Below are 19655 nucleotides of genomic sequence, written 5' to 3'. Positions count from 1 at the left end.
GGCTCTGGGGGCCATATAACGGGGGACTGAAAGGCTGCTTGAATGGTAACCACTCTACCTGCTGTACTATGCCTTTGCGCCCTTGAAAAAGGTTGTTTTTTTTAAACAAGCAATCAAGAAAACAAATAAGGCTGTGCGTTTCCCCCTTTCCGCCTTATTACTAAAATGATTTTCTTTTCAATCATGTCTATTTAAGGAAAACAAACGACATGATTTGAAAACCTACTGAATTTGAGAAGAAACTTTCACAAGCTATTGTAAATTCCAGCGCGAGAGTCCCGAGGCAGGGCTGCTGGTGTTGGTGTGGGGGCATCATTTTCAGCAGGGAGTTCACTTTGCAGAAGCCCTCGCTCTCCAGTTCTCACCAGAGACCCCTTCGTGAGCCGACAGGCTTGTGGCAAGTTATGATGACTGCCTGCTGCAAAGACGCGGCCCCTCACCTCCCTTAGTACAGCATCAGAGTTCCCAGAACTCCGTCCAACCAGTCTGCTCTGCTCCCCCGGGTCAAACGCTGAGGTCAGACCAACCTTCCCTCTGCACCCAAACTCAGTATGTGCTGCTGATTTGCCTCAAGACCTTGTTCTTTTTTATTTTTTCCATTCATTGGTTATTTATTCAGTAAATATTAAGTATTTTCTTTTTTTTTAATTTATTTTTGTTGAATCACCATGTTAAAAGTTACAAAGCTTTAAGGCTTAAGTCTCAGTTACATAATGCTCGAACACCCATCCCTCCACCAGTGCTTGGTGGTGGAATACAAGCACTCGTGAAGACCTTGTTCTTGTATTTGTTCTTGATACTTCTCTATTAGAGCAAACTGCCTCTTCTAAGTGTGTCTTACTCAGCACCTCACATGACTTCCACGCGCACCCTCACACCACCAGTACGTACTTGGCACTTGGCACCTAACTGGCCTCATTCCTAATCAAATTTGCCTGGTGGAAACCTTATTCTAAACAACTGAAGGATTTTTAAGTTACTGTATAAATAACTGACAGACTATTTCAGGGCACCCACCTGAGAAACACAGCTCTGCCATCAGCTATTATGATCTATTCCACTTATGTGGGACTGGAGAGACAGCACAGCGGGTAGGGAGCCTGTCCTGCATGAGGCCCACAGGGCTGGTCCCTAGCAGACTGGAGTCAGCCCCCCGCACCGCAGCCTGTGCTGCAAAAACAAAACAAAATTAAATCGCTCATTTGGATTATTAACACACTTTTTTTTTCCATTTCATGGTTTCACCTGTTTCCCATTTCTTTCTATCTTCACCCAAATCCTTTTTCTTGTTTTTTTTTTTTAGGCCACATCAGGCTGTGCACAGGGCTTTTGCCTGGCGCAGTGCTCTGTCACTCCTGGCAATGCTTGCAGGAGCAAACGGCAGGCTGGGAGTTGAACCCTGGTCAGCCGCATGGAAGGCAAGCGTCCTGTCAGTCCCTAATTTTTCTTTAAAATCCTTAATCATTTTCCAAGCCAAATATTTGTTTGCTAATTCTTTTAGTCCTTCTACAAAAAGTAAACAAGTGAAAAATTAAAAATAAACCATTAGTAGTTTCAGACAATAGAACAGATAATAGTTATATGACTTTAAAACAGAATTGGTGGGGGCTGGAGTGATAGCACAGCAGGTAAGGTGTTTGTCTTGCATCTTGTCGACCGGGGTTCGATGCCCAGCATCCCACATGGTACCCTGAGCACTGCCAGGAGTTATTCTTGAGTGCAGAGCCAGGCATTAACCCCTGTGCATCACTGGGTGTGAGCCAAAAAGCAAAAAAAAACCCAACAAACAAACAAACAACAAAAAAAACCCACCAAAATATCAGAATAGGAATTAACTATTTTCTACATATTTTGTCTGTATATTTCTGCATATGTGTGCATGAACAAAACTAAATGACATATATGATACATTATGCAAAACTAAAATTTTGAAGATTGAAACTAAAAATTCAAATCTTTCAAGTATGTCAACTTTTAAAAAGGGTCTTCTAACTTTTACTTATATATTTTAATTCTAATATAGTGACTACAACTGGCATCTTCCATTTATAAAAATAAATATCAAAATATAGTAAAAGACAACACAACAGCAGATAGATAAGTACTTTAATAAATTGTTACATTCACTGTCATTAGAAAATACTCTTGGAATTAAACTTCCATTACTTCTTTTATATGCTCTCTTCATTTCTCATTGCTAGAAGATAGCCGTTTAATAATTAAAAGACTTAACTAGCTACCTGAGTACATGAGTAAATATCCAAAATGAAATTCATAACTTCATTTTGTTGACAATTTATAATTTAAGATTCTAATTTCATGGAAAGCTGAAATTTTGTATCTTAAAACCTCTGAAGATTAGAAATGCATTTGAAGTAAAAACTGGACCTCAAATCATTACGTTTCACAATAAACCAAGGCACATCATTTTTTAGATACTCATGTAGTTCAAATTTCACAAAATATTGTCTTTAAAATCTAAAGTCTTAACATCAGTATCAGTAGCCTAATCTCTTATTGGTTTCTAAGAAATTCACTGTTTATTGGTATTTTTTTAATGGGCTCTACCCGCCATACTCAGGGCTTACTTCTGGCTCTGTCTCAGGGGCCAGTGGGTCACATGAGAGGGGAGTATGGCACCTAGTGTACCTGCTCCAGTCCCACGCGTCAAACTTCATCACGAAAATGTTTGGGGCCAGAGTGACAGTACAGTGGTAGGGCATTTCCCGTGCACACGGCTGACCTGAGTCAGACCCAGGGTACGGATACGGCCCCCTCTTCCACCAGGAGCAATCCCTGAGCACCACTGTGTGACCCAGAGCAAAAAAAAAAAAAAAAAAATTAAAAATTAATCCCCCCACCCCTACCAGGAAAATTATTTTGTTAAATCAACTTTGGCATGTGATAATTTTAATTAAGAATACTGAGCAAATTAAATTTATTCCTATCATTACTTCTTTTGATTTGTTGCATATAAACTTTTGGTACCAGTCTTCACTTCCTATCAAAAAAATACTGAATGTGGTTATACAACAGACTTGTAATTATGCTATTTAATCATAGATAGGATTAATTTTATTAATAATGTTAAGTATAACTTTATAAATTCATCAATTTAGAAACCTTTAATGATTTAAAATAATTAGATTTACCTTCAGGGTTTCCTCTTTATTTTCTAAAAAAATATGGCAATTAACTACATATTTTCCTTAAGATTTTTTTATTATTAATATATAATAGTCAATTATATAGATATTATTATATTATATATATTACTATATGCTACTATGTGTTTAATACTCAGACTATCTTTTAAAATGATTTCAAGATAGTTTTATAAACTATTTGCATGGCAAAGCTGTACACTGCCATTTCCTTTTGCTGACTCTCACTGATCTGGTTCTGAGATACACAGTTTGTTTGTTTTGCTTTCTGGGTCATAACTGGCGATGCTCAGGGGCTTCTCCTGGCTCTGCACTCAGGAATCACTCCTGGCAGTGCTCTAGGATGGCCATGTGCAAGGCAAACGCTCTACCCACTCAACTATCGCTCCGGTCAGAGAGAAACATTTTTAGAGTTTTATAGATTGTGTTCATAGAAGGACAATATCAAGATGTTGCCTTTAAGGAGAGTTCCTTCCAATACATTAGATGTTAGTAGAAAGTAAAAGATTCCTAGTTGAATGGAGAACAGCCCTGCACAGAGCAGGTGTGGACAAGGTGAATGACTCTGTCTGCAGAGGAGGCTCAGGAGCGCTTCTCGCCAGAGCCCAGGTGACACCAGAGGGAGAAGCAGCCCCTGCCAGCACAACCCCAGGACACAGTGACTCTAAGGGAAGGGGAGTGAGACTCACTGCCAGCAGCCCAGAAGAGCTTCAGGGAATTAAATGACTTAAAAATAAAGATGAACTCCACTGAGATTTTGTTACTTCTCTAAGGAGCATTGGAGTGACTGGCCCAATGCTTACAAGGCACCCTGGAATTTAGATTTATTTCCATCTTTACAAGTGACTTCGTTACATGATTTCTCTTATTAGAAATTGGGTTTTGTGAGATAAAATCATGGTGTGCAACTGAAACAAATTCAGGGAGACCAGGACTCTGTTCTTAGAAGATCCGAGGTGATGGAATTTATGGAAGCATGAATTTTATGGTTAAGTTGGAAAGCGCACTTTGAAAATACCTTGGAAACCCAGCATGATGTGACACTGTAAGGATCAAACAGGTTCAATTTCATCAGAGGATAAAGTGGCATTAGAGATTAAGACTGGACTGAGACACAATTAATTAGTCATTTGATTTAAAGATTGGGGTTCATTCCAACCCAGTGCTTGATTAACTGATGCGCGATGGCTCGGCTTGGGGGCACAAAGAATGCCTGTTGTTTCCCTTTGGTCAGGACGTCCACAACCTAGAATACACCAGAACAAAATTTATTAGGATCTTTAACAATCTTTTACTTACATACAATTCCTGTGTTTACATATACTAAAAATGTGTGACTTTTATAATGAATAGTATGGTATTTTTAATTTTATTTTATTTTTTGCTTTTTGGGTCACACCCAGCTATGCTCAGGGGTTACTCCTGGCTTTGCATTCAGGAATTACTCCTGGCGGTGCTTGGGGGACCATATGGGATGCTGGAGATTGAACCCGGGTTGGCCGCATGCAAGGCAAACGCCCTACCCGCTGTGCTATCGCTCCGGCCCCTAGTACGGTATTTTTTAGCTGCATTCATAGCCGAGTGACTCAATTAAAAATATTTCAAGAAAGCTTATTCACTGCTCAAAAGAGTAAGAATAAAGTTTCCGTATGATCCAGCAATTCTCCTTCCTAGTACTTCAAAATAAAGAAAATATTAATTTCAAAGACATAAACACTTACGTTAATTTCACTGCTCAGTAAAACAGCTAGGGTTGGAAACAACCCAAATGTCCAAAGAAGAAGAACAAGTTAAAACAAATGTGAAATGTGGACATGATGGAGTGCTATGCAGCTCTAAGAAGAAAATGAAATCATGCAGTTTGATACAACTTCGATGGTTTTAGAGTGTTATCATGTCAAGTGAAACAATTCAGCTGGAGATGGACAAACCCCAGATGATTTTGTTAATCTGAGGCATCGAGGGAAACAAAACAAGGAAATAGGGGGTACACAACGACAAATTCATGGTTTGGGATCACAAAACTGGGAGGACCAAGCAGTCGGAGTTACTGGTAGGTGGGAAGGAAAAGGAGGCTAGGAGTAACACAAGGACAGTGAGGGTGGGGGTGTCTTGGGCACGTGGATGGTGGGGGGTACAGTGTCAGAGACATCAAAAGATTCATTGCCGTATTATCTAAGCTACAATAATAATAAGTTAAAAACCAAATGAAAACACACTCAAAATATGACCAAGATATAGCAAAATATATCTTTCACGTTTATTTTCAAAGTGAAAATCAACCTCTAGAATGGTTTACCTTTTCTAAAATTTAGAAGAATTTCTACTTTTTTAAGACTGAGCATAGAAATAATTTAGAGTATGTTATTATGCTAAGTGAACTCATTCAGAAGGAAAAAGACAGACATCAGAGCACTGTGTTAACCTGCTAAACAGGTTAACAAGTTTTGTAATCCAAATCTTTGGAGCTGGATTACAAAACTGAGATTACTAAGCAGTAAGGGTTATTAGTATCGCTTGGGTAAAGGCAAAATGGATTTTGCTTGTGTGTTTCTTTTGCCACACCCAGCGATGCTCCAGTCTTACTCCTGGCTCTGCACTCAAGAATATTTCTGACTAGCTTGGGGGACCATATGAGATGTCGGGGATCAAACCCACTGTATTATCTTCCAAACAGCTTTCTGGTTTTCACTATTGTATTATCTCCAATACTTTTTGCCTGAAAACACTTCAGGTCAGATAAAACACAAACAAGTAATTCATTTAATCAATACATTACTCAGGAGTGACATTTTAGAAAGTTCTTGTGATTGTATCTTTGTTAAACTATTTATCTTCCTTGTCCAAAAGTCCATTTTAAAAAGGACAAGAAATTTCCAAAAAATTAAGCATTTTCACTTATTAAGCTTTATGTCTCCTAGAGCTGTAGCTTTTAGTGCTATAAACTAAAATCTAATAAGTCTAAGAATAATATTCCTGTTTCTCATCTCTGAAATAGTGCTTATCTAAGTCCACTGAGCAGCACATGCTGAAGGAAACGACACTTGAGTCAGAGAGTGGCACAGAATCCTTATTTGTAGAAGCATCTCAGAGAATGGTTTGCCAGGAGGGAGGCACATCAACACCTTGAGAAGCCACGCATGAGGGGGCCAGAGCCATTTATTTGACTTGGTGAAAACACACGTCTTTGCTGCATGCCCAAACTAATCCAGCCAGAGAACAATCAATGGAAGAAGGAAATTAAATTGAACTTTACCTGTTCTCTAGTGAACCAGCGGGCGTCCTCTATTTCATTCTTGTCAACTTTAATTTCTGTAGACACTGCCACAGCTAAGCAACCAATCATTAGGGAGGAAGGCATTGGCCATGGTTGACAAGAGACGTACTGAACATGGCCGACTTTGACTCCACTTTCCTCTTCGACTTCTCTGCGAACAGCATCTTCGATTGTCTCCCCTAATCAGATGGAGCGCAAGAACAAGCAGCCAATGAATGCGGCTGCACATTCTGTGCTCCGAGGGGGTTCAAATACTTGGAAATCACTTTGGACAGAAACCCAATTCGAAAAACCAGGAAGCAAAAACCTAAACTAGATTAGAATCCAAGAAAACATCCTTTAAAAGCTTTTTTTTAAAAGACATACAGAATAAAAAATGCCATGAAACTTCATTTCTAAAGGTTTCAAATTTGTTAGTTATATTAAAACAATGTTATCCACAATATTCAGAATTACTGGCTAAACACAATATAAACAAATATTATCTTTCCTATGTCTCACCATCAAATAGTTATGATTATCATTACATGGCTTTAACAAGAGCCTTTTTATTTAAACCACTGGGGGTCGGTTTGTGGGTGTGGCTGCCAAGCTTCTGGAAAATGGGGGATCTGGGTGGAGAAGGCCCAGTCCCGATCTGAACAGGCTTGGAGATCTCAACCCTGGGTCCCTCACACCTGGGTCCCTCTACGGGTTCCTTCATGTGTGAGGCTCGTCCAAATGTGTGGAGAGTGGCCTTGAGCATGGCTGTGGCTAGGTTCCAGAGGTCTCCAGCTTTGGGAGCTCTGCTCGGGGTGGGAAGGGAGACTCAATCCCCCCACTCCCCTCCTGCAAGGGACCCCGGTGAAGATAGCCAGGCATGGGGCAAGAGACTGTTCTTGCAACAAAAATCATGTGACTAATCAAGACATAAAAACTATTATTTAAAATCCACAAAAGACCGTAAAACCTCCCAGCTCTGTAATATGATAACTTAGCAGATTGTTTTTCAAATCCTGTCTGAATTTTTAGATTAATTTATTGGAAATAAAATTTTCTATGTGTAGATTTACTTGCCAAATACAAGTTGGAAACTGTAAGTAAAATAAAAATTATTTTAAATAGAGCTCGAAAGGGCTTACCAGGTTCAATAAATCCAGCGAGGCAAGTAAACATGCCTGGGGGAAATCTTTTCTGCCTACCTAAAAGGCACCTGGTCCCATCTGGATGAATGACTTGCATGATGACCACTGGATCTGTTAAAACAAATCAGATGTATAAACGTCATGAAAAAAATAATTTAAGGTATTGTGTAATGTCTAGCAGAGAGGCTCCCAAACGAGTTTATCTTAATGCTCCTATTTTAGAAAAAAAAGAATTGTTCTGTGCTCCTCTAGAAATCTTAAGAAAAACAACAACTGGAAAGTGCCCCCCTCCCCCACTTATACCAAAGGTCACTACCACCCCCTTGGCTCACCCCGGTGGGCCCTGGAGGGAAGTCTGGCTCTCAAGGAGTAATAAAGGAGCACAACGCCTGCAAAAGCAAGGCTTGGTTGAATTACAAGGCATTATTTCTTTCTGTCTATAGCTAAAGAAGTACCCTGGGAAAACTTCCCAGAACACAGGCAGTGAGTCAAAAGAACATGCTTCTTTCTCTTTTCAACTTCATAGCAACATTTACTGGTCATTTTAGTATACTGCATATATTTTTTTAAAAAATTGCTTTTGGGGGGCCGCACTCAACTATGCTCAGGGGTTACCCCTGACTCTACTCTCAGGAATCACTCCTGGAGTAGGATGGCCCTGTGCAAGGTAAGTCCGTGTCTTAGCTCCAGTTCCAGGGGGATGGCCTCTGAAGCAGTGCTCAGGGCCACTGCTGGGACGAGGTGAAGCAGATGAACAGGATGGGTAGCTATGGGCCTTCCAACCCAAAGTGCTGGAGGCAGGATGCTGCCCCTGCAGCTGCTCAATCTCTGCTCCCCCTCCTGGAAGCATCTCCCCTAGAGAAAGCCCATTACTAAGATGTTTGTCCCAATAAACGAAGGGCCTTGGATATGTGAGTTTAGCTCAGACAGCTTAAGGTAGTTAGGCACTTGCCCGGAGAACACTTTCTTCTCCTTCTGGTGATTACTGCTTCTAAGCAACAAACATCAGTCATGGAGGACAGTTGGGACGCTTGCTTGGTCCACAAGGCTGTCCGGACCCTGGCTCCATGCTTTTACTCTTTGTAAAAAAAAAAAATCACTCCTATAGGTTCTTGGGGCACCACATGGAGCAAGACAAGCGCCCACCTGCTGGGCTACTTCTCTGGCCTCTTCAGGCACATTTTTTAACAAGTAAAATTTTAACCAAAAATGTCCCCTCTCCCACAGACACAAGTGTAGAGAATTCTCTGCAAAGGGCTCCTGAGACCCAACCAACCAGGTGTGACCAAGTCACGTCTTGTGCTTCTAGGGGTTCCCCGGGGTGTGTGTGTGGGTATTCCTTCTTCACCCAGGGTTTAAGAATCAGCAGAAAGGACGTCCATGCTCTCAGCAGACTAGCAGCACCAATGTGCTAAGGAGAAGCGGCGCGGGGGCACTGCCCAGTGACGGCGCCTCCAGGGGGCTCTGACTGGTGAGGCTGAGACCACACGGGGCAGACTCACCGACTCGGGGGTACGAGGTGTTGTGGACGCCCTGCAGACTCGGGCAGTCCTTTCTCAGGCACACTCTTTTGTAGCCACCTTCTTCAATTCTTGTGGCACTCCCACAGGTGGGGCAATACTTGTATCGACTGTGCCAGGCAAGAACGGACCTTGCTTGAGCCACAACCCCTGAAAGAGAATTACATGAGATGTTCACACTGTTATAAACTGTCAAAGAGGAAATCACTGTATCACTGTCATCCCTCACCAATTTACTGGAGCGGGCACCAGTAACGCCTCTATTCCTCCCAGCCCTGAGATTTTAGCAGCCTCTCCTTACTCGTCCTTTCCAACAATTGGAGGCTCTTTCAGGGTCAGGGGAATGAGACCCATCATTACTGTTTTTGGCATATCGAATATGCCACGGGTAGTCTGCCAAGCTCTGCCTGGAAACAAAGAGGAAATAAAGAAGGAAAATGCCCTTATGTCAATGCAAGGCACTAGGTTTGAAATGCTGCAGGGTCGCCATGATCTGGCATTTGTATTTTTTGTGTGGTACTTTTAAAGTAAAGGACTGAATTTTACAGAGAACAAATAAAACTGAGATTTACCTTTAATTTGTAATACCAAAATATAACTCAAAGAAGAAAAATGTACTTACATTCATCTTGTGCACTGTATTAGCATGAACTGATACCAGAGGTGATTTGTGAATTTTAAATATACATTTATACTACATTAACTAAAACATGTCTATATAACAGTGAAATTTATAAAAAGACACTGTAAAGGCAGTTAGATCCTTACTTAGACCAGGATCTAGGAAACATTAGTAGAACTGTATACACTTACAGAAATGTATCGCACACAGTCACTGTGGTCCTATGTCTCACAGAGCATATGTACCATATGACAAAAACTACATTTACATTTGTGGTGAACTTTATCTCCTAAAAAGGGTCCAATGGTATAACTCTTAAACTAGATACATTCTAGGTATAACCTTTAGCTGCTGGTACTTCAATCAATAATTTAAGTGGGATGACCAGACATAAATGCTACTTGTTAAATACCAAAAAAAACCTTTTTACTAAGATGCATTTTTTTCTTCACCGATTTTTTGGTTTGTTTTTGTTCTGGGACCATACCTAGGACTTACTCCTGGCTCTGTGCTCAGAGATCACTTGTGGCAGGGCTCGGGGACCAAGTGGAGTGCTGAGGGACAAACCTGATCAGCCACGTGTAGCTGTGTGGAAGGCAAGTTCCTTTCCAGCGGTACTATCTCTTCACTATCTGTACGAATTTTTAAAGTGTATAAGAATTATAAAGAACAGCATGATAATATTTCAAATGGGGAAAAATGAAAAGAATAATCCAAAAATAAAAAGAAAGCCGTTAAATTTTAATGAACCACAGGAACACTGTTTGCCTATGACATTACCTGCCAGTGTGTACTGTAAACTGAGGTGTGTTATTTCGGCACATTACAGTAAGAAACACTAGGGACCTGGGAATAATAGTGCAGCAGATGGGGCGCCTGCCTTGCACACGGCCAACTGGGTTCAATCCCTGGCTCCCGAGATGGTTCCCGTGCCCCCACCAGGAGTGATCTCCGAATGCAGATCTCAGAGGAAGTTCTGAGTGTGGCTGGAGGTGGTTCCCCAAAGCAAAAATCTAACATAAATGTAGGTAGATGGAGGCATAATTCTGAACCTCTCTTGCTAGCTTATCCTCAACTCTTTCCCAAATTAAACACACCTGCTATCATGATCAGTGTATGAAGAGGACCAAAAATTACTCACTGAAGAATCTAAAAAAAGCATGCATGAAAGTAAATTTCACAGAAATTAATCTATACGGATTAAAACTGCTATAACTGCCCAGAAACATCGGGTAGAGTAAGAACTAAAAGTTGAGTTCCCAATGGAGATGGCAGAATTTCAAGGAAAAGGCAATTTTCTAGAGGCTAAAGACACATCAAACTCCAATCCAGTTCCCGAAATCAACTGCCCACACAAGTGAACAATGTTCACGTCTTACCCGCTTCTTTGTCTTTCAACTGCAGAAGGGCTGGCATTGGAGGATGAAGAAAATAACAATTCTCATGCCTTTGCTTAAATTCGTCAGCAGCGACAGGATCTATAGCCAGGGCAAACCAAGCAACCAGCCCATCTTCTTCCTCTCGTGGGACTTCCCCAGTCGAGTCCAAAAACTCTTTTTTCATTTCCAGTTCAACTCCAAGGAAAATCAAGGTGATGTTCTCCGGATGCATCAGATAATCCTTTATGTCTGTGTAGTTCAGCTGGCAAAGTCTGACTTCCGGCTGCTGGAAACTTTCCTTGTTGCCACCTAGGGTAACCAAAGGGCTTAAATCTGAGAAAAGGATATAAACTGTAGTGGGATGGCTCTCTTTAGCTAGCAGCCAGTCAGAATTAGTTCTTTTTTCGCTTTTCCGATCTAGCAGTGTCCTGCTAAAATAATTTTCACATTCTTCCACATCACTGGTTAAGAACCATGGTTTCTTTCCACCTTTAGCATTAGCTAGTAAGTTAGCTATATGCTTGTAACCCCAGAATTTAGCAATGTCTAGTGCAGTCTGTCTTGATTTATTGACAATGGACCGGTCACACCTACAGATAAAGAAAATAAATAAAATAGGACATAAGCATTTTCTTCAGAATTTATTAAGATATTCCTAAATGTACAAAACTTTCTACACTAAATTGATATATATATTTTCTCAGAAAATAATTTAGTATCTATTAACTATGTAAATAAAGGTTAGAAGAAATCATAAATACTGAAAGGTTTTAGAGTGGAGATTTAAAATTTCTGAACTTAATTAAAATATTGGGGGAAGGAGAGATTTTATGACAAATAGGCTTCTTGCTTTATTTGCACCTGACCCAGGTTCAATCTCCAGAATCCTGTAAGTTTTGGCCTATATGGAAAACATGGCAGAGATATCTCAAAAAACAAAGACTAGAGATTGCATACAACCCTGAGGTTCCATTTCTTGGTTCCTATTACCCAAATGTTACATGTGTGCTTATGTTCCCTGCAGCAACATCCAGGAAAAGGAAACGATCTAAATTTCCATTGACAAATAGGTGAAGTTGTATATATACAGAGTGAAATATTATGCAATCACAAAAAAGGACAAGCTCTTTCTGTTTAAGCTGGATGGAACTGCAAGACATTACATTAAGTGAAATAATACCAGAGCAAATAATAGTTGACCTCACACATTTGTTAGTTATAGGGAAACAAAATAAGTGAACAGTCTGAGAATACCAAGAGAGATATGAGTGTGTTGGAGGTAAAAATGAGATGGATTTGAAGTAACCTAAGGTCCTGAACACTGGTGGTGATGAGACATGGTTAACCATGTACCTCAAAACCAGTCATGGGAACACTACTGTCAATGAGAGTAATCACACAAGCCAAACTATACTTATTACATTTGAAAAAAACCAAGCAATACATCTTTAAAGCGTAAAAGTCAACAAATACTACATTTTTACATAACAAAACTATGGTAAAGAAGTTGTTTACAAGTCCAATGGAGAATAACATAAGAAAATACAAAAATACAAAAAAAATACAAAAATAAATAATACAAGAAAATATAAAAATAAAAAATAATAATACAAGAAAACTTTTGAACTTTTAACCCATAAGTGAACCACACACCACTCAGGAGGGAGTGGAAATTTTACCCTTTCTCAAGAAGAAACTGAACAACATCTGGATGCCCGTTCCTCGCAGCATACATTAAAGCTGTCCAACCATTTTCAGATGTTTCATTGAGAACAGATGGGGAATGGCTGCAGATCACAGTTAACCTGGCCACATCGCCTTCTGCAGCTGACGAGTGAAACTGGGAAATTACTTCTTGAGTTGGACTTCTTTTTAGAGAAGACATTCTTCCTTTAAAAAGTAGAAAAACAACAACAGTCACTTGCAATTGTTTTGTAGATCACTGGTGGGAACATTTCATTTGAGTAACTGGAGTAAGAGTTATGGTTTCTAAAGCAGCACTCTCTTCTAAGGTGACCTGTCAATGGTCATCACACTGCATACTGCAGACTTGAGAATTTTAAGAGAATATAATTCAACAGAAGGTGAGAGGAAATAATGCATGATCAGCTCCAGTATTAGGAATGAGGGAGTCACATCCTTGACAAAGGAAGAATTTGAGGTAGACCAGAAGAACATGCTTATGGCCTTGGGGCACACAGGAGCTAAAGGTTATTAGTACATGAGAGTTATTATTCTCTTTCCTCTGTAAAATACTAGAAAAAGGACATTCCCCTCTGTCCTATATAGTGTTCCAAAGCTACCATGACATGAAATCTATTTGTCTTTGCACAATTCAACAACTGACATGAAAACAGAGCGATATGAAAGGGGTTAAGGTGCTTTTTAAACGCATTTACAAATCTCAGGATGAAAATCAGAAGTTAAATTCCAGAGTAACTCGAAGAAATAAAAGTCTTTCTTGATATAGAAAAACTTATATATAAGTATATATAATATATATATAATATTGCGTGGCTGACGCATCTCTGTGCTGGATACGGTCCCTAGCACAGAGCCAGAAGCAATCCCTGAGCACTGACACGTGTGGCCGTCTAATTAAAACCAAACAGAAAAGATTTGACTTTCTAACTGGGTTTCCACTATTTCTAAGCTATACTTAAGCTAGAAGGAAAAAAATGTTACAACGCAAGTTTTCTGAGAATTGTTTCTGATGGCGTTTGGCTGATCCATTTTACAGGTAGAAGAACCTAAACACAATTTAAGAAAAAGTGGGCTTAAGAAAGTGAAACTTTTAATTGTGTGCCTTGTGTGCCTTTTGCTATCTATGCATGCAAGTATGAACAGAAACATCCACAGGAATAGAAACATGTGGGCAAAAACCTAAGGTGGCAGGCTTGCTTGAAATTCTGAATGAGAAGAGTGACTTCTATATCCAGAAAAACTTTTATTTCTTCCAGTTACCCTGGAATTTAACTTCCGATTTTCACCTTGAGATTTTTAAATGCGTTTAAAAAGCAGGAGTCACACCCGCTCCAACTTTCCAAGGCGTTACTTTGTTGCCTGGGTACAGGATCCCCCCCCCCTTTCCGCTACTTTGTTGCCCGGATCCCCCTTTGTGCACGGAATCGCCCTTCCCCCCTCTTAGCATTGCTTCCCATGGGAGACCCTGGTGTCCCCGTTGGGTCCCCTGCCGGCACCCCCTCCCCCCTCTCCCGCTGGCGGTCTCCTTCCTCCCGGGCCCCTCCCCCCTCGCGACTGCAAAACCGTCCTTCGGAGCTGCCCCCCGCGCGCGCCCCGGGGCAAAGCGTCAGCACCCGGAGAGGGGCAGGGTCTCTCTCCCCACGAGCAACGGGCAGAACAGTCACCGAGAAACAGGACCACCGCTCCGCTGCCCCCGTCTGAGCCCGAGTCCCCTCCTCCGGGCAGGAGTGCGGGCTGCCCGCTGCAGGGTCGGTCGCGCCCGACCCGGGTCACGCGCGCCAAGGGCGGGACGGAGCACGCGCGCCCTTCCCGGGCACCGAGGTCACGCGGGCAGCGCCGGGGAGGCCGGGGCCGGGGGTCCCTCCGAGCACCGCCCGCCGCCGCCCCGCCCCCTGCGCGCCGCCGCCGCCGCTACCGACCCGGGGGCGCCCGGCCCGACCCGCCGAGCGCCGCGCAGCACCCACCCGCTCGCCCGCGGCGCCGCCACCCCGACTTCCGGCGCGGCCGGGGCGCGCGGCATCCTGGGAGATGTAGTCCGGCGGCGCGCGGGGCTCCGGGACGGGGCGGGCCGGGCTGGCGACCCACGCGGGCTTCCCGCCGCGTGCAGGACGAGGTCGGAGCATAGACTTTCGAGTCCCGATTATTGTCCTGCTCGCCTCCCCTGTCCCAGCTCTAAACTCTAGGCCGGACAGTTGGGTCTTCCCTGGAACACACACACCGGGAGCACTGGCGGGCCGAGTCCCGCCAGCACGTGATAGGCGGCACGCTGTTGGCATCACTTCTGGGGTGAGGAATGCAGCGTGTACTAAGGCTCCGTCGGTGACGAGTCCTTTAGGGCAGTGCCCTGCGGCTCCTCCTGGGCGCTGGCCCTAGGTGCTTCCTGTGGGTGCAGAATCCCTCGGCTCTGCCTGGGTGCTGATATAAATGCTCGAACGTGCAAAGTGCTTGTGACCATGCGAGGCCGAGAGCTTGTGCCCCCAAGGATGGCCGTTGTTGCTGTTACTGCTTTGTCTCTTGTCCTTTCAGGCCTCCGAAGCCACAGGTTAGTAGCTAGACGATCACATCACTGGATGCTGGACATGGGCTGTGTGACTTGGCTCACCTGCCTCCTGGGCCGTCAGCAGCCGTTAGTTGCTTTCTGTCCGGCCTTCGGGCCTGGCGAGTCTTCTCTCACTGAGCCTGTACTTGATGTCAACACTGTGGTTGCTTTGTTGTCCTGCCTTTGTCCTCTGCTTTTTTATTCAGAGAAACAGTCTTTATTTTTCGTGATCTCACAGGAGACCGCAAACACTGCTCTGGCTCATTCATTTGAAATACCCCATCTTCGTGGTCAAACCTGTTAAATTGATTAATATAAGCATGCTCATGTGTTAATCATCCAGCAAACAGTCTTTTAATAGTGTCTCCTCTCAACGCTTTGGGTCTTTTAGCATAATTCCAGACCCCATATTATTTATTAATAAATTTGAAGCTTGCAGTGGCCCGACGCCCCCCACCCCCACGCAGCCGTGGGAACCAGCCCTGTCTCGAGTACCCTTCCTGGCGGGTGTGGATGGACACTCTGACTACAGTGGCTCAGGAGTAGTGTACAGGTGGAGGGGGATGGAGGGTGTTGGGCATGGGCTGTCCAAGGAGCCAAGACTGCAGGGTCCATCTAGCCCTTGAGCTCTCCAAACCTTGGGCACTAGGCAGGGAGATGGCCCTCACTTCCAGGTCATTCCTATCATTTTTTTTTTCTTAAAGAAATTACTTAAATTTGAATGAGGAATACATGCCCATGGAATAAAAATCAAAGAGGCACAAAATGGAATAAAATACAAAGCCCCCTCTTGCCTCCCTGGAATAACCACTGTTAAGAGTTTCTCTGGTGTCCTTCCAAATGTTAATCCATACACAAACAAGCAAAACCATGTATGTATATTTGAGTGAGTAGAGAAGCCTCATATATGTGTGTGTTCTGCTATATCCTCTTCCCCCTGTTAATTTAAATAAAAGTTGAATACTCTTCTGTACTCTTAATTGCCTTCCTTAGTTGCCTAGGATCCCGCCTCAGAGTGCTGTCATTTACTTAGCCAACCTTCTATCGTAGACAGATGTTTAAATTATCATTTATTTGTTCCAATCAGTGTTGCAGTGATTATAGTGATTGTAGCCTTGTACAGAAATCATTTTGTGCCTTTGGGGAGCATATCTGTGGAAGTTGGGAGAGCCTGGCAAGCTCCCATGGCGTATTCATATGCCAAAACCAGTAACAATGATGGGTCTCATTCCCCTGCCCTGAAAAAACCTCCAATGTGGCACCGTTGGGAAGAACGAGTAAAGAGAGGCTTCTAAAATCTCAGGGCTAGGATGAATGGAGATGTTACTGAGACTGCTCAAGAAAATCGATGATTAATGGGATGATGATGATGATGATGATGATGATGATGATGATGATGATGATGAAATATTTAAAATTAGCGTTTGGCATGATTAATCTCAAATGTAAATCATTAAAAAGAAATCTAACTCCAGTATCATTAGTGCAGTTAGAACTTCAGTCATTTTTAAGGTCTAGCTGTAGTTCTTGCATTCAATTTTGTTGTCTTATCATTTTTATTTATGTTTCCACAGTTGATCTGCTCAAATGAGTACCAAAAAAAGTCTCCCCTATGGCATTTGGTTTTTCAAGCGGTAAATTGCTCTTGAATTCTCTTTTCTCAAAGTTTAATTGCTAAAGAATAATGATTTCTCTACAGAATTTGGGTTTTTTCAGATTGCACTCTTAGTGTCCATTCTTCCAGTATTTCCTGACTTCTGGTTGCAGTGATAAGATTAATTATACAAAGTGGGTCTTTGTTCTTTTTTGGGGGGTGGGAATGGGGTGAGTCGTCACCTGTTCCTGGTGTCAATATTAAGTAGAGATAGATACTGCGGGAACCATATGTGGTGCCAGAGATTTGAATCAGGATAGAAACAAGATGTAAGGCAAGCACTTTCTCTTCTGTATTACCTTCCCCTCCCCCCTCTCACCCTTTCTCTCTCTCTCTCTCTCTCTCTCTCTCTCTCTCTCTCTCTCTCTCTCTCTCTCTCTGCTCAGAGATTACTCCTGGCTCTGTGCTAAGGGATTACTCTTGACTTTGTGCTCAGGAATCACTCCTGGCAGTGCTTGGTGAACGCTGTAGAGTTCTGGAACAAGCCCTGGATGGCCAGCTGCAAGGCAAGAACCCTACCCACTGTACTATCTCTTTGTCCCCTCCCTTGCCCCCCGTTTTATTATTAATGCAGCCAAAGTTGATAATATATAAACCCTAGTTGAGCATAGGTGGGGGAGGGGAGAATCCTTGGGGTCCTCTGTGTTTAGAAGTGTAAAAATTCTTGAAATCAAAAGTTTTTAATGCACATACCTAAGATGTTACAGGCTTTCAGCATGCTTTTAATTTTTTTCCGTCTTCTTGTTTTAATCATTCTAAACTCAAGATTTTGTTCGTTTAAGCTTTAAAAAGTATAGGCATAGTGGAGTGGTCATTAACGGTGGAGGGTGAGCATACTGCTGACTTCCGTTTGATTCTCAGCACTGCATCTGATTGCCCCAAAATGAAAACAAAGAAACAAAAAGTGGGGATCTACATGTAATGCATTATGTGTCTAAGTATATTAAATTATTTAAAACTGACAATTTCCTTAGATATTTTTGATTATTTTTCTTTTTGCCATCTTTGTGTGATTATCATTTTTTAAGGAGAATCCCTTAATTACTTGTTACATAGTAGTTCTCTTATTAGTGACAATTCAGGTGCTTTCTTTGTTTGTCTTGGGCCACACTCAACAATGCTCAGAACTTACTCCTGTCTCTGTGCTCAAGACACATTTCTGGCTGGACTCAGGCACTATTTGGGGTGCCAGAGATCGACCTGGGTTAGCTGTGTGCAAGGCAAAGGCCTTCCTCACTGGATTATTGCCCTACCGCAATTTTAGCATTCTTGTTTTATAGATTTCTTGTTTCTGATGTCTGGTGTTTTCTCTAAGATAAGCTCTACATGAGAAGGTTCTTATTGATCTAATTTGCCGCATTCCCAGAACCTGGATTTTCAACTGGCACATAGGAAACATTCAATATTTATTCATGTTCCATAAAGAGTTGTTTCATTTTGAGTAAAATATTTTGAATATTGCTGCATACCTTGGCTATGTTAATTTCTTAAATAACATTAAGTAGAGTTAGACCTGAGTTTCTGCAGTAATGTGCATTTGTGAGCACAAGGGATGTAATTCAGAAAATAATCCCTGTTCCTTTTGAGGAGCTGATTGCTTGATGAGGCAAGGTGATGAAAATAGGGAGGAAACAATGAGAATATGTTGTGGGTACCCAATCTAGTTTTCAGGGTGAAATGGGGACATAGGCCAGACTCCCTATAGCTAGATGGTGTGTAGCCAATTGCACTGTGGACAGAAAAAAAAATTCTTCTGGATCAAAGCACTTAAGAGCTAGTAAGTGCATTGCCCTACAGATTTTTATTACTCTGTTAATGGAAGTTGGGAACTAGCATGGTCAGATGGCTAAGTCACATGGAGTTAGGTTCTGGCACTTGGCCTTGGAAGGAGGAGGCCTCATGAAGTGCTGTAAGACTTGGCTGTGGAGTTTGTAGTATCCATAAGGAAGCCCTTGAGGCTTCAGGGATAAGTTGCCATCTTACTCCACTGAGTCTACTTGGAGTAACAGGAAAAGGTGGTTTGGTGGGTACCTTGAAGGCAGGTGTTGAAGGGCCAAGAACAGACTAAAGCTGTTTGTGAGAGGATGCTTTCCTTCCTTCTTGCCAGGTTGGAACCAGATTCCCTCAAGGGGGAGATGCAGGGCTAAAAGTAGGTAAGCAGTTCAGATTCTAAAGAGGTTATAGAATCTGCTGTTTTCAGGTATGTCAGAGAAATTTACCCTAAAATCTTGATATTCCATGTCCTGATGAGCTGGCAAGGACCTTGCCAGCAGCCTCCAATGCTGGTGGCGGTCTTGGCTCTGCTTTTGCAAACACATGTCCCCTCACTGAAAATGGCACATCCTAAGAGCATGCTCAGAGATGGCCCCAGTGAAGCACGTTAGGACTTCCGTGATGTGTCCATTCAGAACTAGCATCGATCTCTAAATCTCTTCATTGATAACTACTTTCCCTTTAGCAATAGTGAGTCACTTGGTTGCAGTTTATGGTAATTTCGTCTAGCTTATGATTTTCGAAAGCAATTTTTAGAGTTTTTCAGTCTATGAACCTGACTATATATATATATATATAGTATATATATATATATAGACAGAGAGAGAGAGAGAGATCGATATACATATATGTAGATCTATCTATCTATCTAGCTAGCTAGCTAGCTATTTTCCCAAAGA

The 19655-nt window shown here is 42.2% G+C and overlaps 1 protein-coding gene across 4 annotated transcripts; it reads right to left on the bottom strand.

Annotated features, from left to right (window-relative positions):
• Positions 1–2089: 2089 nt before the first annotated feature.
• NUDT12 (nudix hydrolase 12) lies at positions 2090–14840 on the bottom strand. 4 transcript variants are annotated; one of them, XM_055135747.1, is made up of 7 exons: positions 14755–14840; positions 12766–12976; positions 11087–11676; positions 9068–9235; positions 7563–7676; positions 6421–6620; positions 2090–4410 (listed from the first exon to the last, which is right to left on the bottom strand). In XM_055135747.1, exons 2-7 carry the CDS (start codon positions 12969–12971, stop codon positions 4300–4302), a joined length of 1389 nt encoding a protein of 462 aa, XP_054991722.1. In that variant the 5' UTR covers positions 12972–12976; positions 14755–14840; the 3' UTR covers positions 2090–4299. The 4 variants fall into 4 exon arrangements, with proteins under 4 accessions (XP_054991722.1, XP_054991729.1, XP_054991714.1 ...); XM_055135754.1 differs by lacking the exon at positions 14755–14840 and adding an exon at positions 14710–14729; XM_055135739.1 differs by lacking the exon at positions 14755–14840 and adding an exon at positions 14404–14703.
• Between the last annotated feature and the right edge of the window lie 4815 nt (positions 14841–19655).

This window comes from Sorex araneus, chromosome 1 (genome assembly GCF_027595985.1).
Source record: "Sorex araneus isolate mSorAra2 chromosome 1, mSorAra2.pri, whole genome shotgun sequence".
NCBI classification, from domain to species: Eukaryota; Metazoa; Chordata; class Mammalia; order Eulipotyphla; family Soricidae; genus Sorex; species Sorex araneus.
The sequence above is the reverse complement of the archived record's forward strand: the minus strand, read 5'-3'. Positions and strand labels throughout refer to the sequence as shown.